This window comes from Bubalus kerabau, chromosome 10, assembly GCF_029407905.1.
Source record: "Bubalus kerabau isolate K-KA32 ecotype Philippines breed swamp buffalo chromosome 10, PCC_UOA_SB_1v2, whole genome shotgun sequence".
Lineage (NCBI taxonomy): Eukaryota > Metazoa > Chordata > Mammalia > Artiodactyla > Bovidae > Bubalus > Bubalus kerabau.
In genome coordinates this window covers 51,627,106-51,649,543 of record NC_073633.1, presented here as the reverse complement: position 1 = coordinate 51,649,543, position 22,438 = coordinate 51,627,106, and the positions used below count along the sequence as shown (strand labels likewise).

The 22,438-nt window shown below is 48.7% G+C and overlaps 2 protein-coding genes across 3 annotated transcripts in view; one reads left to right on the top strand and one right to left on the bottom strand.

The window, feature by feature from the left end:
• APH1B (aph-1 homolog B, gamma-secretase subunit) overlaps window positions 1–6,395 on the top strand; it is a 61,519-nt gene extending 55,124 nt beyond the window's left edge. For both annotated transcript variants that reach the window (XR_008699242.1, XM_055537712.1), the window contains one exon: window positions 6,265–6,395. The gene's annotated coding sequence lies outside the window, so the exon portion shown is untranslated. The remainder of the gene's footprint in view (window positions 1–6,264) is intronic.
• The window catches only part of CA12 (carbonic anhydrase 12), a 60,161-nt gene continuing 40,536 nt past the window's right edge, over window positions 2,814–22,438 (bottom strand). Inside the window, exons 3-10 of the mRNA XM_055537709.1 lie at window positions 21,684–21,863; window positions 20,655–20,797; window positions 16,049–16,144; window positions 15,145–15,208; window positions 14,754–14,911; window positions 13,157–13,283; window positions 3,700–3,787; window positions 2,814–2,923 (exon numbers count right to left, since the gene is read on the bottom strand). Coding sequence (XP_055393684.1) covers window positions 2,851–2,923; window positions 3,700–3,787; window positions 13,157–13,283; window positions 14,754–14,911; window positions 15,145–15,208; window positions 16,049–16,144; window positions 20,655–20,797; window positions 21,684–21,863 — 929 coding nt within the window. The 3' untranslated portion in view covers window positions 2,814–2,850. The remainder of the gene's footprint in view (window positions 2,924–3,699; window positions 3,788–13,156; window positions 13,284–14,753; window positions 14,912–15,144; window positions 15,209–16,048; window positions 16,145–20,654; window positions 20,798–21,683; window positions 21,864–22,438) is intronic.

The following is a 22,438-nucleotide window of genomic DNA, read 5'->3' as shown; positions in this document are numbered from 1 at the left end:
AAAAAACATTTTATTTACAATTTCTCATATTTGTATGTCTTCATTACAGTCATTCTTACAATAAATACAGAAGTCCTAAACGGACCATCATCACAGCCAGTGGTCCACAGGGACAGAAGGTGGTGCCCATCCCTGGGGTTTTCCAAGGGCCAGTAGGAGGCCTTCAGGGAGCTGAGTGAAGGGGAGGAGACTTTAAGGTGGAACCAATACTGGGATCAATAGTCAATGCAGCAGGACCCTAGGATGTCTGTTAAGGAAACAGGTACAGGTTTTTACTGTTATCATCATCATTTGACACTAACGAAACAGAGCAAAGGAACTGAAGATCTCCCACTGCAGAGAGGCAGAGAAGCCAGAGCCTTGCCTGCGTCTCTGCCCCAGCCGGGGCCTGGCTTTTTCACTTCCACCCGTGCTGGGCACAGCGCCGGGCCCTCCCAGGGTGAGTGGGAGGCAGAGTATCATCAGCACCGCTGCACCACTCTCCTGTAGTGGCAGCTGGTGTCAGGGAGGGAGTGAGAACCTGAGGGAAGGTTTCCCCATTGCAGGGCTGGGTCCTCCGGAGTCCCACGTGGATTAGCAAGGAGGGCGACAGTGTTGATTCTTGGCGCCCTCTCCCTGGCTTTGTTTTATCTGAGCCAAGAGGTCCCAGAGCCTGGGCTGTGCCGAGCAGGGAGAAGCAGGAGACGTGTGGCTGTTTTCACCACCCCCGTAACTCTCCGTTTTTATCAACAGCCACTGTGCTGGGTACAATGACTTCTCTGTTCTCTCACAGAATGTGTCAAAAAAAAAGCTGTAGAAAGCTGTTTGAAATACAGCCCCACAGCTCTGGAGTGGTTTATGTCAGCTTCTTGATCGGCGGTTATGGGCTGAGGCCAAGAAAGCATCATCTAATTCCCATTGCTCAGTCCTGAGCGTTGTCCCTGCTGTCATTTGATCAGCACCAGGCCGGCATGCTAATGGCAAGGCAGGATGCCGTGCCAGCCTCCAGGGTAGTCAGGCATCTCATGTAGACAACAAATGTCTGAGTCTCCATCGAGTCCCCTGTAACTCTGCCTAGCATCACTACTACAAGTTATGATAGCAGACAAGGGAGATTTCTCAGAGTCAGAGGGAGGAGAGGGAAAAAGACATGCTAAAGAAACCTGTCACCTAGACTGGGAACTGCAAACTACCATTGCTTTGCTAATAGTAATGCTTTTAACCTCACTTCCAAAACCTCACTTTAGACACGCTAAAGAGAACACCCCATGCTGTCACAGTGAGAGTGAAAACCATAAGGTTGTCTGTGAACTGCAAGGCTCCAGCAGGAGAGTTTGGTGGGGGTCTCCTTCTCAGTCATGAACAGACTGATATCCACAGGGCTCTTAGGTCAATGGGAGGAGAATGAAGGAGTTAAGTGGTCTCAGAAACTGTCTTCGTCACTTGGCAGGGAAGACCATGAAGGATCTTTGTTAACATTCCATTATTTCTGGTCCGTGAATACCATGATGCCAGCCCCTGCACAAGTAACTTCCCGTTTTCATAGTTTGAAAATATATTGTAATTCAGCCATGACTTGACATCCTTCAAGTCAGAGAAGTAGGTAGGTCCCAATTCAAGGTTGACAGTAGGCTCACCGCAAAGGCAGCAGAAATGAAATTTGGGCAAAAGAGACAAAGATCTTCAACCATTTTGCTTCTGTCCATTTCCTCTACATACAAAAGCAGCTGAGGTCATCTCAGAAGTCACATCTCCTCTAGGAGAGAGAAGGCAGTAACACATTTTCAAGGAACAGCCTAATTATTTATAAAATCTGTAGACTACAAAACAGAATGACGCCCCTGACAGGAGGTTGCATTGGGCTTAATATTCTGTCTTCCTCACGCTTCACAGCTTGACATGCAACTTCTGATTCCAATATGATTTCTTTTCTTCTTTTTAAAATATTTATTTTTTGATTTATTTGGCTGTGTCAGGGCCTAGTTGTAGCACGTGGGATCTTCATCGCATCATGCAGGATCTTTCCTTGTGTGGCAAGAAGACTCAGTAGTTGCAGCATGAAGGCTTCGCTGGCCCGAGGCATGTGGGATCCTAGTTCCCTGAGCAGGGCTCGAACCCGTGTCTCCTGCATTTCATGGAGGACCCTAACCACTGAACCACCAAGGAAAGCCCTCCAATCTGATTTCAAAGTGAGACTTTTCCAGATCTTATGTGTCTTCTCTCTCACTAAGGTCTGTTTAGTTAGTGCATCTGATCTGAAGGACAGGACTTGGAAAGTGGCTTACTGTACTGCAAAGAATATTTCTTGTTTTCTTTCTGTCTCTGACACCTTGACCCTTCCTGTTCCCCAGCCACCACCGCCCCCCTCCCCCCAACCCTCAATTGTAAGGTCAGACTAAAGGTTTTGTCATAGCAGAAGGAAACTGAACAAGCCCTTCTCTGAGGAAAGAAATGGAGCCTCAAAAACAAAGCTTCAGCAGAGACCGCACGTTCTCATCTGTAAGCGTGGACAAGAAGCAGATTCCCAGACACTTGAAACCACACTCACGTGAACCCCTGGATGAAAGTGTTTTCCAGCCAGTAACAGCCCCAGCAGGCGATACAGTTTGTGCCCCAAGAATCCAAACCGCTGAAAGGCCACACACATGAAGCAGACAGCTTAGAGTTCCCGCCTCCTTGGCGAGTTCTTCCCATCCATTCTCCCACTGGGGGTAGTGGCATGACAGCAGAATGGTAGGGTCCCCCCAAGGGTCTAAGGTGTTGTGGGCTGAACTCCAGAAAACCCTCAGGTATGTCACGTGTCCAGGGAGCCACAGCAGTTTTCGTCCAAATCCAAGTCCTCCCTTGGACGTGCCTGGGCCTGCCAGGGCCTCAGGCATGGGCCTCGGTCTCCTGCTTGATGGCTGGTTTGTAGATGACTCCTTTGTTGGCACCTTTTTTGCTACTGGAGCCACAAGAACATACGAATTTTGTTAGTCAGAGGAAAGAGAGGCAAGAACAGCCTGACTCAGCTATGGAATGAGGCAAGTCAAACCCTTCTCTTGGAAACCTTTCTCAAGTTCCACTGGTCTTGGGAGGAAATGCCCCCCAATAACCACTAACCAAAATGGAAACTGTTCATTTTTCAACTGTTCTCTTTCAACACCTGATGATACTAGACCTGCATTTTGATGAAGGTCTCATTACCATGCTGCTTCAGATCTCTGATTCCCATAGGGTTTCTGGCAACCTTTTATGTTTTTTCATACCAGGAAAAATAAGTTAGGTTATTTTAGGCAATAAGAACATGAGCAAAGGGCATTAATGTGAATGAGAAATCAAAATTTTCCTCAATTTTCTTTTTGGGTTTAGAGAAGAAAAACCAGATGAAAAGATCTTACAAAGAAGCAGCCTTGGTGCTTGTGTTTAGGCACATAGGACCACCCCTCCAAAATCAAGAAGCTTGTCCAGGGTCTTAGCAGTGGGAGCCAAGCTGGCAGACACAGCTCCAGCCCTGAGCACCGTGATCTGCCAGCATCAGCCTCCAGCCCTGAGCACCGTGATCTGCCAGCATCAGCCTCTCACGCCAAGGCCTCCATCAGTGGTGTTTTGGAGATGGCACTCCAAGGATAAGCTGGTACAGGTGGCACAGCTCCTCATTATGCACCCTACCTTCCCAGACAGATCAATTCTCATGGACACAGAGCCACCCACTCCCATTTCAAACCCAAACCAGCTCACCTCTTTCTCCTCCTTAAAAGCCAAATGGATACCGCCAGGACAACACAGATGCCGAGACCACAAGCCAGGGCCACGGAAAGGACGATGCCTGGGGAGGGGTAATGCACACACGTTACAAGCCTCCCTTCCCTTCATCTCGTCCCCATGTGTGCCGTCAGGTGACAGCTGCAGGGTCATCCACAGAAAGGTGTAACTTCCCCGCCTCTGTTTTCAAGTTCTGGTCTCTGGCTGAGCAGGACTGGCTGGAGTACTCACAGGGGCCATTTGCAAATTGTAGTGATTATCCAGCAGGGGTTCTCAAACTTGTACCAGCATCATCTGAAGAGCTTGTTTCAAATGTATACTCTTTTTGAGCCCAAGCTTCAGAGTCTGATTCAGTCTGGAATTTGGCCCAGGAATCTGCGTTTTTACCGAACACCTCTAGCTTATGCTGATGTATGGATATGTGGTCCATGAACCACACTTTGAGAAACCCTGGGCTACATAATAAGAAGTTCCTCTATTTTGCCTTGCTGGATTCAAGGCCCATTGAGATGCCTCTTCATCAGCTTTGACCTCAAGTTCTATTGCACAGTCCTAAGCAGTCCCAAACAGCCAGGGCCCATTGCCAAGGTCAACTGGCTGGTCACCCAACCTCCATATATTGACTTTGGCCTAGTCTTTAGGCACTGCTTTCCCACCCTGGCCAACAGAAGGTCTTGGATAGGCTCTTTGAATGTACACATGCTATAAAGTGATTAGGTCTTTCATTAGAGGAGCATTTGATTGGGAGCTCATCTTTGAATCAGAGAGCGACTTGAGGGTAAGACACACAGTGAGAAGGGGGCCAGGAGTCAGAGTGACAGCACAGAGAAGCAGAGAGGATGAGCTGGAAGTCTCAGAGGCCCAGATCACACCGAGAATCACAGCGATCACCCAGCTGCAGCATGCACGGCCGGCCGGCCACATACCCGGACTCAGTCCTGTGCAGGGAGGGTCTGGCACTTCGGAGGGGAGAGGAAAAGATTGGAAGTTAACCGAGGCAAACCATGGCAGATTTGACCGGTGTGTTGACTGATGCACTCCCTTTGGTTGGTTGGAGGTACGGGGCTAATGCAGCCCTTCTGGGGATGCTCCCTCTTGGCTCAGGTGAAGGGAATTGCCCACCCAGGGAACTCACACCATGAACCCTCCCCCCATGCTCCTTTATCATCGCAGTCTCTGTACTCGGGTAAGAATTCAGCTTTTCATCCAATGTGGCCAGCTTGAAAGGTGAGGAAGGGTAAGAATCAGAGTCTATCTGGGTAGGCTCTTATCTGCTTCCCTGGCACCCGCCTCTCGTCCTCAGCAAAGAACTTTCTAGGTGCTGGCTTGGCTCGGGCTGGCAGAGCTTGGTTAGAACCTGTTACCAGACTTCCACATCCATCCCCATCCAGTGTTATTGTGGTTTTGTTCTGTTTTCACTTTGGTTCCACTGGACAAACTGGAGAAATCCATCCACCATGCCAGCCTCCCTTCCCTGGTATGTGGAACCAGAGGACTGTGTCCACTTCCATGAGTTATTGTTGGGGATGAATGGGGTGAGTTAGAGGTCTTCAGTGGGGCTGAAATAGTGCCCAGCGATCTAAGGAGAAAGCTTATAGTCAGCCTGCTAAGGACCTCCCAGGGAGGGCCATGGGTGAATCCGTTCTTGCAGGTAATACAGAGGAGCCTGGTCACGAAGCCCCTGGGTTACCCCAGCTGCTTGCAGGCTCTCAGAACTACTCCTCCTCCCAGTCATACCCTCCATCTACAGAAAGTCTGCTTACACAGACCTGCTTATCCACTGGTTTTCTGATCTCAGTAGAAACTTCTAGCTTATGTGTGTGTGTGGTGTGGGGGGTGGGTATTCCAGTTCACACTGGAAGCTGGAGTTGTGCAGATGGTAGCCACCTAGCCAGACACTCCAGAGAGCCTGTGCCCACAGAGCCTACTGAGGTGACAGAGACTCAACCAAGTATGAGATGCCAGCAGAGGGCCAGGGTCCACCTCCCCCTGGGGCACTTGATACCCCGAGGAACCAGACCTAAGACTGGAGAGTGAGGTTTTTTTTACTCACCCCTTCTCCTGCCATCTGGCCCCTTCAAGTCTTGCTGATTCTCCTGAAGCTATCAGCCCCATCTTCTTTCCCTACTCTCTTCTTTGCCTACTATCTTCTTCCACAATCTCATACTGAGTCTGTAGCCTCATTGGTCCAAGCCTGGGCTCTAGGAGCCCTTGGTCTGGCTTCCTGGGTGGCCCCAGGCTGTTGTAAGGATGACTGGAGCAGGTATGGTTAGGAGCCATCCACAAAGAACAGGGTGGCCTGTTCTCTTGGCTCTTGCCAGCCACCACTGGCAGCCCACAGCCTCTTGGGTGGCAAAGAACGTGGCTCCCCCGGCCTGATTCCCTGCCCTGAACACAAGGACCAGTCTGTGGCTTGGGGAGACCCTCAGGACATGAGTCTCCACCTGGGGAGGGTGTCAAGTGTTTGTACAGCATATGCTCTGTTCTCTACATGGCCTGTGGCCTCTGCACACTCTAATTTGGTGTTTTGTTTTGTTTAAGGTACCTAAAGGTAACCAAGGCCTCCAGGATCTTCAAAACAACCACCACTGAAAAGAACCCCAACTGGTCGTGGTTTTGTTTTTTTCCCCAATCCTTTCTGATGAAATGCACTTTTGTTCTTTGTTCCTAAAGCTCCAGATGCTTGTAGTACCAAACTAGTTCTTGGCATGTAAGATGGTCACTAGTAAGCCTGACCACTTGGTTAAGCTGTCCAAACTGGATGTTTCTAAAATTGTCGCTTTCACAGTCACCTTGAAGATCCTGAGAGCCAGGCAGGTCCCTAGACAGCTGACAGCCCATCTCCGGGGCTGGAGGAGTTGCCCCCCAGGCCATAGTCTTAGGGAGCAGAGCAAAGGCTCCAGAAGCAAGGCTCCAGGCTTGAGGCTTTTCTCAAGAGCACATGACCCAGCTGGGTGGCTGTTCTGGAAGGAGAGTCTGATTTTCCTGCGTCACTGAGCAGTGTCCTTGGCTGTTTTAGGCCCTATTAACAATAGCTTAGTTTAATTCAGGGCTCTAACATGGGTTCCTTGCTTCTGGATGACGACTGGTTAGGGCCTAAGTTGCCTCTCCTCGGAAACAGTGAAACAAGACCAAGCAGGTGGAAGATGAGGAAATCCCCAGATTATGGGATAGAGACTTCACAGCTAAGTGTTTGATGCAGCAAAAACAAAGCAGTTTGACTGAGCAAGTGAAGCATATAAGCCACTTGGGAAGAGAAACGGTGGCGAGGGCAGCACCCGGTGGGAATTCTGCCTGCCAGGAAGCCCAGGACAGGACGGTGATGTTGGATGCTCTCCCCTGCAGGTGAGACGGCACCAAGCCTCAGGGAGCCGGGCTCCTCTGTGGAACTGGGTGCAGCATAAGGGTTAGGTCCCAGTGGAGGCAGAAGTCAGAGCATCTGATAACTGCAGGGCAAGCATGCATGCATGCCAAGTTGCTTCAGTCATGTCTAATTCTTTGCAACCCTGTAGACTGTAGCCCGCCACAAGGGGAAGTCACAAAAGGCACCAAGAGAACTGATCAGGGGACTGGAGAACTAGCACCCAGTGACAGAAGCCAAAACCTGCATCCCTGCAGAGCCCCTGGAATGGTGCCAAGAATGGGCATCAAAGATGCTGCAGGGAGGGGCAGAGATTCATTTGCAGATTGATTAAACAAAGAAATGGTTTCTGAACGCAAATGAGACAGGGAGTTCCCACAGAAGAACAGACAGGAAGAACAAGACAGGCTGGTTGATGGCAGTGGGCCACGAGAGCCACAGGATGAGAATGCAGTAAAGGGGCTCCTGAGCTGGTAGAAGGGTTGCACGCGGTACAGACATGGGAGAGCCGCCTGCTCTCCAGACAAGGCTCTGGTATGAGTCAGGGCAAGCAGAGGTGGGGCCGTACTGCACACAGAAGGAATCACACAGATATGGAAGAACCCCAGTGCCACGTGCCTCACTGGGGAAGGTTCAGACCCCCAAGATTGACGTGCTGCTCGTCACAGGGTACAACTACCTGTTCTGGCTGGCTCAGGAGCTGCGTCTTCCACTGGTATCTTGCTGGACCGAGAGAGGCTGGTTAACTGCATGTGAGGTCTTCTGGAGCCTCAAGTGCACACACAGAAAAGTCCAGCAGGAGGAACAAACACCTCCTGTATACAGCTCAAAGTTCCTAGAACAAGTCTAGCAATTTCTAGGTGTATTTGCAATTCTGCTTATTCAAACAGAATTTTGAATAAAAAGGAATACAATCCTTTTCCAAGTATTAAAGTATGGGCTGTTGTGGTAGGTGACATGTTCTATAGTGATTACATATGTACACATTCCATATGTCTTTAGCAGGCTCCAGTCTTAAAAAAGAGGCAGGAGCATTTGGTTTTAGCAGGGATTTGAGAGTTTAAATATATAAAATTCAGTTTCAGCTGGTAAAATCCTTATTATCATGCTTAATATAAGTCATAGACTCAAGCAACTGAAATGTTGGTCCTCTCTTTGGAGGATGTTTTGTTAAGAAAAGTAAAAGAAGATGCCCTGTATAACCACAGAGCATAACATCTTAAAAGGCTATATTTTACTGGAGTTTTTTCTTAACACAATGGAACCTATTAAATAACTTCTACAAATAAGTCTGCCCAAAAGAGACCACCAGATTACACGAGAGAACTGGCTTTCTATGACCCATGTTAGGGTCTGAAGGCTTTGCCTTCCAGATTGCAGGAATGCCGGCCCAGAAGAGAGAGCCATGTTGCTCTGAGGGGCCTAAACCCTGGCACAATGGGCATGGGTTATGACGCAGCACCAGGCGCTTCGTGCTCTCTGCCCCCTGTGGTGGGTCAGGCTGTCTGGGCCACAGGATTGACTAGTGCTGGGACCTCTCATCCCCGTCAGGTCAGAGGAGGACAGAAGGCCAGAAAGCATCTGTCAGCAACTCCCCCCAGGCCTCTGACACTTGACAGCTACATTCTGATCTTTAGGTGTTCCTCAACAAGCAGATTGATTTCAATGCTGTTGGCAAATTGACAGCAAAGCAAAATAAAGACTTCCTAAAACTAAAACTTGACAGCCAATCAGGCTTCTGTTCAGATGGTTCTTCGGAGAAGATACTGGTGGGGGAGGGGAAGGGAGCTGAGTCAGCTCTATCCTTTCAAACTTGCCATGAGCACCAGGCACAGAAAGCGTGCAAGACGCCCATCGTCCCTGCTCTAGGGGCCTGTAGTCTATGGATAATATAGATGTTTTTTTTGTACATGATAATAGATCATTACTCTGTGTTATGCTAAGAACTGTGACAGAGGTATTGAGAGCTATAACTGTGTTCTGGCCACACAGGAGCAGGAGACTGTAGGTCACCCTCAGGGGAGTGGGGAAGGATGGCAGGATATGATTGGAGTTGGGTCCTGACAGAATTTTCCAGGTGGGAGAGGTGCAGGGCATCCCAGACTGAGGGCCCCGTGTGTGAAAAAGTCTGTAGCCTGCACGCGCGAAGCGCCAGCTGTGCTGCAGAAAACCCCCCAGGGCAGGATGGGGGAGGCAGGGGAGACACCCTGGAAGGCTCAGCCGGTGCTGGACCATGAATGGTGGTCCCAGGTTTCTGCCTGACCCCTTTTCCTCCTGTCTGGTCCAGAGGCTTGTTGGAAGTGAAGAGAACATCGCTGGCAAGGTGTTCTCTTCTCCACCGTGGAAGAGAAACATGGGGCTAATGTGGGGCATACTCAGTATCACATGGCGTGATGAACTGCATTAGGTGTGACTAGGACTCCATTTCTCAGCACATTTGATGATTATTCCTGACTATTCAGATGCTGTATGTGTGGAGGGGGATTCGTAGGTAGGAACTCTTCTGGTCTTTCATTTGGTTACTGGGAAGAAGTGATAGTTTTTCATCTAATAGAGTTTATTTATAAATAAGAACTTTTAGAGACAAAAGGTCGATAACCACAAAGCATACATTCTGGTCTCAAAAAATTAGATAATTAGCCATCTTAGCTTTGTAAGATTTTTTTTTTCACTCTCTTTAAAACATTTTGTGAAACTACCCAGGTCCCTGAGGATAAAGCAGATTCTAACCATGCTACTCCACAGCGTGGTTGAGCGTGAAAGCCCTACCCCTCGACCGGCCGGCTGTATTGTCTAAGGGTCACCTCAGTTGGCTCTGGGCTGCGAGGTATGGGACATGCACTAGCTCAGCTCAAACCCACTAAAGACATGATTATAGAAACTTTTTGGCTCCCTCTTGCCCTTTGAGTTTCCCTTGCCCTGACATGTTGAGAACAGAGCCTGATAACATCAGTATTTGGGTTTAATCGATCTGGCTTTACTACCCTATGGGCCCAGGGTTGATGTCTTCAGCTGAGAAGTTTCTCAGAACTGAGACTTGGGCCCCTGGGCTGTATAACTCTGCCTCTGCCATCTTTCTCCTCCCTCACATCAGGCATCTGACTCCTGTGAGATCTGGATGCTCTCAGGATGGGTTTTCTCCAAGACCCCACCTTGAGGACTTGAGTCTTGTTGCCCCGCCTCAGCTCAAGACTTCATTTGTGCCACTTGGAAGAGGCAATTCTTTTTAAGAGCTGAAAAAAAATGCCCTGGCACAACTTTTGCTTCTCTCCAAAAAAGTGGGCATTTTAACCAAAGACAGGAAGAAACAACATACATGAGAGAAAAAAATACAGAAAGAAGGGATGGAGCAGGACAATGAGGGGATTCAGGCTGCTGCCTCAGAGGCATCTGGACCCCTGCTGGAGAGATTTGTTTGCTTCCTTGAAGGTGAATAGTTCTATCTTATCTATATCTCTTAGCCTCGGACCTACCCAATTACACTCGAATTTTAAAGCAAGATGGGAAACAGGGTTAGAATAGAATGAAGACCAGGGCATGGGATATAAAACCCTAGAATTCTGTGATCTGAGTGGGGGAAAGTCTTGGGCCTGGGAAAGTCATGGTACAAATGCCTGGGGCAGTGGTTCTCAATCAGGGGCAACTTTGCCCCTCCTCCCCAGAGACACTTGACAATGTCTAGAGACATTTTGGCTGTCCCAGGTGGACATGCTGCTGGTATCTAATGGGTAGAGGTCAAGGACGCTGCGCAACATCCTACAGCGCATAGGACAGCCGCCACAACAAGATTATCCAGCTCCAAAAGTCAGTATTGACATACCAAGACCAAGAAACCCTACCCGAGGGCTGTCAGAGACTCTGTACCTCTTAAGGACAGAAACTAAGTTCTGTGTTCCTTTTCAAGCATGGTTAAGGAAAAAGTAGGGCCCAGTTAAGTGATTCAGTCCCAGTTGTTCCAGTTTGGTTAAACCCTAGATCCCCCCTCTCAAAGTTCATGGACTTTGTTTATTAAAGGATTTTCTTCACATTACTTTTCTCCTGGCAGAAAACTCCAGAGTTTTCATTGTCCAATCGCATAGTGCCTGTTAACTTTCAGAGAAGACCCTGAATTAAACCAGCCCCTAATTATAGACATGTCCCAGTGAAAGAGCGTGCAGACAATTTGAGTCCAAATTACTCAAGGTTCCTGCTGACAGACAAGCTCACCCCATCAACCCGAAGGGCACGTTACAGTCTTTGAGCTGCTCCACATTGGTGTGAGGAGGCTCTTGTGAATGGCATGTGCCCCTGGGAGGATGAGGTTTGGTTCTTCATTCTTTGGGGCTGACTCAGCCTTGCTTCTTGGGGAAACAGCCCCATTAGCTGCCCGAGTCTTTGGGACTTGAGAGGGAGGGGAGAATTCTAGCCAAGTTTCTATAATCAGCCTCCAAATGAACAGGTTTGCCTTGGACAGCCATGGATTCTCACTCCAAGGAGCGAGCCCAGCCCTGCTTCTGGGAACAATAGCTCCAGGTGAGCTCTGCAGGACAGCTGGTGGCAAAGCTGCATTTGGGCTGTGATCTCCAGTGTCCTAAGCTGGAGCCTGTCTGCTTCAAGGCCCCTCAAGCTCCCCCAGCCTGCCTGGGAAGGTCTACTGAAGCGCTCTGCCACCAGCCTGATTGCACTTCCCCCTCTACAGGCGCCAGCTTAGACCTGAGCCGGTCTAAGAAGATGGCTAATTATCCCCATGTTCATTGTACACGTGGGGGTTACTTTCGGATGTCAAGTTCCTGCACGGTTTCTTCTGATCCTCTGTAACTGCCCTCACACACTGTCCCTGCAACGTAAAGTCAGGATGGGCAGTTGTTAGTATCCACTTAGAACATGTTAGCATGGAAAGGATGTTAGCTCACAACTTTATAGCTGAGGGAACCAAGGCCAAAGAAGGGACATTATTTTCCCACATCATACAGCCAGGAGGAAACAAGGTATGACCTTGAACCTGAGTCTCCTAACTGGGAGGTGGGGGTGGGGAGGATGTTCCTGTCACCCTGTCCTCTGTGACTTGTAGAGACTTAGTGCAAAAGAACAGAACTGACTGTTATCCTTGAATCACAAGCAAAATTCTACCTGTTCTATGTTGGCAGAGTCCCTTGTCTCTAGGAAGAGTTTTATTTTATTTAAGAATTGAAGTATTTCCGTGTAACCCTTGACTACTACCCACTTCATTTAGAATAGGAAAAGAGAATGTTATAAAGTGGAACTTCAATGGAACGACCCCTCTCCTGACCACTCAAGAGTCCCAAGTTGGGGGTAGCTCAAGAGTCTACAGTGAGAAAGTGAACTTGGAGATTTGAAGAGTGTGGGCCTCTTGCCCCCTTCCTGGGGCCCCCAGCCATCTTCATGTAGATACAAGATGTTAAATGTCAAGATGTTAAATGTCCATCTGGGGAGTTATGGTTACAGATTTAGAGGGAAGAACTGAGCTTCTGCAGCTCAGGAAGAAACCAAACTATTATGTCTCATTCAGTATAGATTCTTGGTGCCTGTGCAAGCTTCAGGGAGATGAGACAAAAGGCGGTTCTGAAGATGCTTTCTTGTCTAACAGGCCCTGCGACATTAGACCATGAGCTGCTTGTGCTCAGACATGGGTTATGTCCATTTTCTGAAAGGAAAACTCTGGACCTTGGTGGTGCTAGTGCCCCGAATCACCTGGCAAGGCTAAAGATGGGCCTTGATGCCAAGAATGCCTGTAAGAAGTTCAGTGTTTGATCTCAGAAAAGGGTCCTACTCGCATATCTCTCTCTCCTCCATCTGTGGGAGACACCTAGACTTAATGAGGATTCTGCTCCATGTTCCTGGAGTCCCTGGCTTGTGCTTCTCTTCAAAGGCTCAAGAGAGTCAAGGTCAGTGAAGGGAGACCTCAGTAAACCCACACTCAGTAGCTCCTCACATACCTGGCTCCTCTGGCAGCCAGAGTGCTCTTAACCCACCTCCTAAGGGCATGAGTGACAATGCCCAAGGCCAGGGCACCTGACTTCATACGGAACAGACATCGTGGCACCACACTGCCCACACGCCACACCTCCTTACCTTGTTGGAAGGAGACATACACCAGCCTCTCGTCAAACTTCTGGACCCGCCGAAAGTTGTTGACCATCTCTCTGGGGGATGGGTCATCCATGTGCGTGCAGTACAGATCTGTCTCCAACTTCATCAGCTGTAGGGAAAGAGCAGAAGCACCCCCTGAAGGCAGAGGGATGCCCCCTTGCCTGACCTCTGAGGCCTGGCGGGAGACCCCTGAGAAGGTGGTGGGAGAGCTGAAAGCTGCCCCTCCCCTGCGGGTGTCTGAGTGCTGGCCTGCGTGTCTTCCCACTTCCCGGGGCCACCGGGAGGGTGTGTACTGTCAGCTCCTGATTGCACGTGCAATCTGCCCTGCAGGGAGCGAAACCTGGGGTGTCAAGGGGCTCCCCCACCTCCCAAAGAGACTGCATTCCTCTCCTGAGCCTCATTCAGAGCCCAGTCTAATTAGAGGGGCCTGATGGTCCCATCAAAAGGAACAGAAAAAGGCAGGCAAGAACCTCACAGGTCATCCACTAGTTTCATGGTATTTTCATGCACACACATAGATTACATAACTGTTTCCAAGGCAGTTTCTGGGTTAGAACATTACTGCCTCCCCAATCATTTCATCTCTTGATTCATCATGTCTTCATTCCTGTTTGCCTATTTGCTGTCATTCATCGAGGTTACTCAGGTACCCCACAAAAAGGGAGGAGCAGCAATGAGAGCTGTGCTGGACTCATGGGTGGGGCCGTGAGCCAGCAGGCAGATCCACCTCCTGGGCAACGATGCTCCCTCCTGACGAATTTGAGCCGTGGAGCAGAGACACGAGCAGTGACTTGGAACTCAGCTCCACCTTGGGCCTTTGCTGGTGACCCCAAAGTCTCCTTGACTCTCTAACCCTCACTTTCATCACCTAAGAAATGAGAGGGTTAGAGATGATTGCTATGGATTCCATTCCCCAGTTTTGCACTAGCCTAAGCTTCTTGAGGGTTTCCCAGGTGGCACCAGTGGTAAAGAACCCGCCTGCCAATGAAGGAGACATAAGCAATGTGGGTTTGATCCCTGTGTCAGGGAGATCCCCTGGAGGAGGAAATGGCAACCCACTCCAGTATTCTTGTCTGGCGAATCCCGTGGACAGAGGAGCCTGGTTGGGCTACAGTCCATGGGGTCACAGAGAGTCAGACGTGACTCACCAGGCACACGCTCGCGTGAGCTTCTTGAAGGCAGAGACCCTCACTTCCTTATCGCTGCACTCCCCACCCCCTGGGTTTGTTAAATCGTCTAGCCTGATCCTGTCTATTCTACCCCAGGTAAGGAGCCATGCGCTTTCCTGCCTGGGAGGTGAAACTCTCCACTGGGGGACAGGTTAGGAAACACAGCCTAACAACTCATATTTAAAGAACTGCAGAGATAGATTCATTCTCCCCACTTGACTTGACAGCTCCACTTTTGAAGTCCAGCCTGTGATTTCCAAAGCACTTTCAGGCGCCTGTGGTATCTGGAGAGGTTTTGAATAGCTACCAATGAAACTCTGAGTGAGGTAGTCAGGCCGTCGATTATGATACAGGCGGTGCAGGGTCCGAGGTACCACGTGGTCTACGACAAGGAAGAGCACAACAGTTACCTGCTCCTGGGAAATTTGCACAGGGTTCCGGAACACCGTCCAGAGCACAGTGGGGTAGCAGGGAGGTGTAGTCAGGGACCCCCTGTAGCGGTAGTACTCTTCAGGTCTCTCTGGCAGCAGCTCTTCTATGCTGAAACCCGGAATGAACGCTTCTTGGCCTGGAGAGACATGTTGGGGTATGAGGTCACCTTCCTCCCCAAGGCAGAAGTACAGCTGAGCCTATAACAGCCTAGGAACGTGAACTAGCCCCATTCTGAGCCACCTGGTTCCAGGACCTGGTCACAGACAGTACCTGTCCCCTGCCTGCATTCTTTTTCAGGTCACCCAAGAGCAAATACGCTGTTCTCCAGCAGAGGGTGAGTAAGCAATAAGGTGAGTAAACAATCCTCACCTTTGTACTTTACATCTTTAAGGTGATCGAAGATCTTGTCATATGCTGGATTGGAGGAGCCCACCTGCAACAGAGATGGGGCAAGTTGAACAGAGACAGAATTCAGTAGGCTGAGCCTGGCTTGACAGTTGTGAATGGAAGAGCTCTCCTGGGGGTGTATGATCACCACTGCTGAGATCCTCCCTGAAGGATACACTTTACCAGGACAGCCATGATGCTTCACTAGGCCATTAGGGGGTTGGTGTGATGGTCCTGCCCTCTTACATCTCTGGACATCCTGTTCCCAGCTCAAGACACTAAGGGTTGATTATCCCAGGGCAAGGGTTATAGCTTGTGCTCCTGATTCTCTGTCTGTGACCTTGAAGGCCACAAATCACATTTTCTCTAATCAGGACTTAAGGGAGCTTGAGTGAATGCCAGCCAAGTCAGGCAAGTAAGCATGTGGAGAAACGACATATGTGCTGTCTCACTGGGGGAAACAATGCAAGCAAATCAGGAGGTAGTCCCATTTTCTGGGATTCAGAAAAGAACTTATCCTAGGGCCCAGATAAAAGATGGAGCTTGGATACTGGGAACTGTATCAGGGGTTCAGGCATCTGGATGCGGCAGCAGTGAATGAGTCCCTTACCCCCACAGGTCTGTGTAGCCAGGCAATTCCATTTTGTATAGGAGGGCTGGGGATTAGGACTGAATTTTCCAGCATCACCTACGACATGCCCCTTTCTGCTGTCCAGCCACAGAAAGTGCTGCCTCTAGGCCAAGAGAGAAAACCCTATGGGAGAATACCCCCTGCTCTAGAGTCAAGACACAGCCGAAATGGGGCAGGTGTGCGTGGAACCAAATGCTGAGTCTGACATCCTCCTGATTTCACATCTCACATAAAGTCCTTCTCAACACCTCTTACCTCTATGAGAACAGCTACGACCGCAAGGCCTTCTGGCTTGTCCTTGGCGACGCTGTCATTGGGGTACCGGTCCGAGTTGTAATAGACAATATGCAGCTGCAGTGGGAGAGATGAGATGAGCTGCTGTCCATCAGGGAGAGCGACTCGTGGGAACCTTTCACTTTTACAGGAGACTGGGATCCAATAGGAGGGACCTCCACCTCCAGCTAGATCAGGCCTCTCAGACCCTCACCTCATGGCCACTCCAGCTTTCTCTTTTCTCTCCATTCTCTAGACTACACACTCCACCAGGGCAGTCTGTCCATCCTGTTCACTCATTGTATGCCAGTGTCTAATTTAGTGCCTGAAACATACTAGGTGCACAACAGATACTGAATAAATGAACAAATGGGCTTTTATACCAGCCGCCTGGTATACTTGAAAACACCTGGATACTTTGGAGCACTTCTCCCTTGTCATTTTTCCTACTTTTTCTGGAACCTGGGGCAAAATGGTCCCACGTGATTTGCCCGACCTCAGCCTGGCCACTCTGTACTTGGAACTGAAGGCTGAGACAGTAAACCTCCAACTGTAAGTTCATCGTATCTGTAGCTAGAGCAGGACATGTGTTGACCTCTCAGGTGGAGACAGTCACAACATGGCTTTTATAAAGGTTTTATCAGTCATATTTGAAGAGACCAAGCAACAGAAATGTTACTCCATGAGTGTAGACTCCAAAATACCACTTTAAACTCATTTTTTTTTTCCCCAAAGTAGAAATGACTTGTCATGATGAAAGTGAAGAAAAGAGATGTTTTTGAGAAATTTGGGGGTTAAAAAATCTAGGTAAACTGTGATGAGTGATGCTGATAATGGGGGAGGTTATGCATGTTGCTGGGAGCAAAGAGTATATGGGAAATCTCTGTTTTTCTAAATGCTCTAGAACCTGAAATGCTCTAGAACCTGAAATGCTCTAAAAAAAAGTTTAAAAAAAAAAGTCTAGGAATCATCAAGACATTATTATGACAAGCTCTGAAAAGGTTTGGTTTTTGTTTTTCTTTGATGTGGACCATTTTTTAAGTCTTGAATTTGTTCCAGTTTTGCTTCTGTTGTTTTATGTTCTGGTTTTCTGGTCACAAGGCATGTGGGATTTTAGCTTCCCATCCAGGATGGAACCAACACTTCCAGCATTGGAAAGCGAAATCTTAACCCCTGGACTGCCAGGGAAGTCTCTCTGACAATGCTTAACCTGATTTTAATCCTCAAGGTGGCATCACCTGTCCTCCAAAAAAACTATATTAGTCGATGATCTCTCTATATATGATCACATGTATTTTTGTTGATTCTTTGCCTCTTGAGACTATAACACACTGAGATTTTATCTCTTTTCTTTTTCTTCATTAATCTCTTTTTCCATCTTCAGTTCAGTTCAGTCACTCAGTCATGTCCAACTCTTTGCGACCCCATGAACCGCAGCACACCAGGCCTCCCTGTCCATCACCAACTCGCGGAGTCTACCCAAACCCATGTCCATCAAGTTGATGATGCCATCCAACCATTTCATCCTCTGTCATTCCCTTCTCCTCCCGCCCTCAATCTTTCCCAGCATCAGGGTCCTTTCCAATGAGTCAGCTCTTTGCATCAGGTGGCCAAAGTATTGGAGCTTCAGCTTCAACATCAGTCCTTCCAGTGAACACCCAGGACTGATCTCCTTTAGGATGGACTGGTTGGATCTCCTTGCAGTCCAAGGGACTCTCAAGAGTCTTCTCCAACACCACAGTTCAAAAGCATTAATTCTTCTGTGCCCAGCTTTCTTTATAGTCCAAGTCTCACATCCATACATGACTACTGGAAAAAACATAGCCTTGACTAGACTGACCTTTGTTGGCAAAGTAATGTCTCTGCTTTTTAGTATGCTGTCTAGGTTGGTCATAACTTTCCTTCCAAGGAGTAAGCGTCTTTTCCTTTCATGGCTGCAGTCACCATCTGCAGTGATTTTGGAGCCTAGGAAAATGAAGTCAGCCACTGTTTCTACTGTTTCCCCATCTATTTCCCATGAAGTGATGGGACCGGATGCCATGATCTTAGTTTTCTGAATGTTGAGCTTTAAGCCAACTTTTTTACTCTCCTCTTTCTCTTTCATCAAGAGCCTCTTTAGTTCTTCTTCACTTTATGCCATAAGGGTGGTGTTATCTGCATATCTGAAGTTATTGATATTTCTCCCGGCAATCTTGATTCCAGCTTGTGCTTCCTCCAGCCCAGCGTTTCTCATGATGTACTCTGCATAAAAGTTAAATAAGCAGGGTGACAATATACAGCCTTGAGGTACTTCTTTTCCTATTTGGAAGCAGTCTATAGTTCATGTCCAGTTCTAACTGCTGCTTCCTAACCTGCATACAGATTTCTCAAGAGGCAGGTCAGGTGGTCTGGTGGGCCCATCTCTTTCAGAATTTTCCACAGTTTATTGTGATCCACAAAAAGGCTTTGGCATAGTCAATTGGCATAGTCAATAAAGCAGAAATAGATGTTTTTCTGGAACTTTCTTGCTTTTTCAATGATATGTGATTATAAATAGAATTCAAGCATATTTTAATAAATACAGCTCAATGTTCCCCACTTTTCAAGTGGCCTTTTAATCCCATTAGTTCTTCTTTTCATTGGTCCCCTATGAAGGATTTCTTAGGGGCTCCTGCTTCCTCATGTTTATCCCCAAAAGATGTAGCCTCTGCACTGCCCCACACCATCCGGTCCTGGCACTGCTTTACGAAATGGGGCAGAACTCTATGTGGCTAAAAACCCAAAGGTCCTATATCCCTATTTCTTTTTACTGCTGACTGCTGAGCTTGTGTTCAGTTTTAGCACTTTTTTCACTTGTTCAGATGAAATCAAGAGGAGGTGAAGACTAATACAAACAGAAAGCAGTTCTCTGAGGAGAGGATTAAGAGAGGCTTATCTTTTTTAATGTTATTTTTATTTTATGTATATATATTTAGCCACACTGCACAGCATGAGGCATCATATTTCCCCGACCAGGGATTGAGCCCACACCCCCTCCATTGGAAGCTCAGAGTCTTAAACCACCAGGGAAGTTCCCATGAGAGTCTTCATATATAAACTCAATCCAGAAAAACTGTTACATTTTCAAGGGCCCTCCATAAAGAATCTGCCATTTTAGGGTCACCTTCCCTGGTGGCTCGGGTGGTAAAGAATCTGCCTGCAGTGTAGCACACCTGGCTTCAATCCCTGGGTCAGAAAGATCCCCTAGAGAAGGGAATGGCAATCCACTCCAGTATTCTTGCTTGGAGAATCTCATGGATAGAGGAAGGAGCCTGGTGAGTTGCAAACAGTGGGACACGACTGAGTGACTAACACTTTCACTTTCACTTTTTTTTTTTTTTTCTGTATTATTGACATTAATGATCCATCTTCACCAAGCTCTTGGCCTCATGATGTGGCTTAATAGCAGAAAATACAGTGACTATTTTTAAATGGGTAAATCTTCTCACCCTACACCCTAACTCCTTTACTCCCCTTGGGAAAATAGAGGCTTCCTCATTGCAGTTAGGCTGAAAGAAATGAAGTCCTGGAGGTTCAGAGAGGGACCTGGTCTGAAATACATGCAGCTCCAGTAGGGTCATCCTATTGGGCCAGAGTTACAGCCCCTCCACCTCCTATAACTCTAATTAGAGTAAAATCTTAAGCAGTTCAGCATTTAAGAACAGAGGAGAATGCTTGTGGCATTATTTATCATGGGCTCCATTGGCTGATCAGTAGCATTTATCTCCTTGTATTTCTTGCCCTGTAAACATTCAGAACCACACCCCCATGTGCAATCCCAGTCGAGCTCTGAAATGGAGCCACTCAACCGCCCCCACCCTCACCCCACCCTCCACTGCACACTTGCAGCACAGGAGCAAAGATCTTGCTCCTCTTCCTGTTTTCTTTGGTATTTGGGGTTATCACCTCCAGGCAACATAGCACAGCACTTTGGTGATGTCCCAAGCTATCCTCAGTGAGTCTCTGCTTGCCACGATGCCCTGTGTGTTATAATGCCAGTCATCGCTTGATTTGTGGCTAGGTAGAAAAGAGTGACCCTGAACCCAGGTTCCCAAGCTCCAAGCACAACCCATGCCCAGGGAAAGGAAAGATGGGGTGGGAGAGACTCATGTAAACAGCATGATGTGTGAAGAAACCTGAGAAGTTGGGGGAGCGTTTAGCCCAGTATGACTCGGCAGTGGGATGGGTCAGCCAGACAAGCTGGTGGGATCTTAATCTGTGTGCACAGAAGGGTGACGTCTAGAAAAGGGGCATGTGTGTCCCCCTGTGGCACCCTGGGAGCCCTGCCCCTGGAGTAGCATCACCCAGTAAAAGACTTGGAGACAAAGTCAGCAGGTTCAGGAAAGGAAGGGAAGCGGCCACCACAGATGAGCTGCAGCGTGGCGGGAGTGGCTCTGCCTCCCTGTGCTGTCGGCAGAGCTGCGGTGGGCGTGCAGAGCATGAAGGCCATCACCCACCCCCCCCCCCCAACCCGCCATGCTCTGGTCTTGTCTGCACACCAGCCAAGTTTGGAAGAGGGCCAGACCACCCACCGCCAGGAATCCTCCGCCAGTTGGGCCACCCCACTCACCTCGGCGGCAAAGTGCTTCCCGCCGACAGTGTGCTCTGAGCCGTGAGGGTCGTTCTTGTCCCCCCAGTGTAGGTGCAGCTGCGAGGCATTGTAGCGGGCCCCCAGGCCCCAGACCTGCATGTCCTTGGGAAGTTTCACCTTCACTGCAGGGAGAGGAGGGGCAGTCTTCAGAGCCCTGGCCAGCTGGGTGCTGCCTGAGAGCAGGTTGGCATCCCCTGCCCAGGGCCCAGACAGGGGCAGGGGGATGCAGCGAGGTGGGGACCGGAGAGGTGCGGCTCGGAAACCTGGGCTCTTTCTCTGAGAACATCCCCCTTCCGCTAAAGCAATTCCAGTGGCGGCAGCACCTTCTTGGTTCCCCTTGGAAAATGATGGCAGGAACTAATTTAGCCAACAGATGGATGTGTGTTTATATACCCATGTATTACACACTTGGCCATGAACTTACAGTGAAGTATCTGCCAAGCTGAGAATTATATAACAACAACAACAATAATAATAGCTATTTATGAAGCTTCTCTCTATTCTGGATCTTAATATACAGAATCTCTAGTCTTTACAGTAGCTATCAGTATGCCCATTTTCCAGATGAAACCTCAAGAGTTTAAAATTCTTATCCAGAGTCTTGTGACTCATATGTAGTCAAGCCAGGATTCAAACTCAGATTGGTCTGACTCCTGGGCGAGCCCCCCAGTGAACTGTGTGACCCCTTGAGTCATTCATGATGACCCAGAATTCAGTCTCATACCATATCAATAGGTCAAGAGGCTCAAGCCGTTCCCTACCCACCCATCCCACCCCAAGAGATGTGCTGCTTCTAAGAGGTATTTTCCCAGCAGAACCACCTGAGCCCAGGGCCTGCAGCATCTCCTTTAGAAAGTGGCCCAAGGATCCCTCAAGGGCTCCCCTCTGCTCTCCTTCCTGGGTGCCTCATCAGAACGCCCCCTCCAACCCCCACCCAGCAGACTCAAGAGGCCAGGGAGCCAAGGGAAGCTCAGCCACCACTGCAGGTCTCCAGCGTCGCTCCCTCACCTGAGTGGCCGTTGTTGGTGAGGACAAATTGCGGACTGGCAGACTGATTGTAGCCTTGGAAGGCCAGGGGCCCGAGGCTGGCGTTGTACCGCAGGATGTCATCGTGCAGGTCTATCGGGGACTGAAGCAGGCCGCCACAGGAAGGGTAGGTCTTGGACCAGCTCTTCTCCCCGTCGGGACCTGGAAGGGGAGGTTCAAGCCCGTGACTTAATCAGTTTTCCACTAGAGCTTTTTCCTCACCTTCTAATTCTGTGTGCAGTACAGTTATTCCTTTTCTGTTCTTAATCCCCAGAGATATGCTCTTCAGGGTCTGGGGATCCCAGCCTACAGAATCAGGGCATGCAAACGTCTCCAGACGGTTTGCTTTTGAAGTAATGTGGGGAGAGAGGGGCCAGAGCAGTCCCATGGCAGGTACTCCACTTTATTCTGTACATTGTTCGTATTTCAACCTGATGCACATCCATTCTGCAAGAAGACCTCGTGACTCTCCGCAATTTAGCATCTGCATATTGAACACCTACTATGTGTTGCAGGAGATACTCTGGGTCTTGGGGCCACCCATGCTTGCATTCTAGTAGGGAATAATTTTTTTTTTTAATTTTTTGTGTTTTAGAAGCAAAGGAAATTAGTTTTTTTTTTCTTATTTTTTTTAAAGTTCAGTTTAAAATCTCAGGCTCTCTTCCCTGTGGTACTTTAAAAAATTGATGTATTTGTTGTTGTTATTGTTCAGTCACAGTCGTGTCCAACTCTTTGCG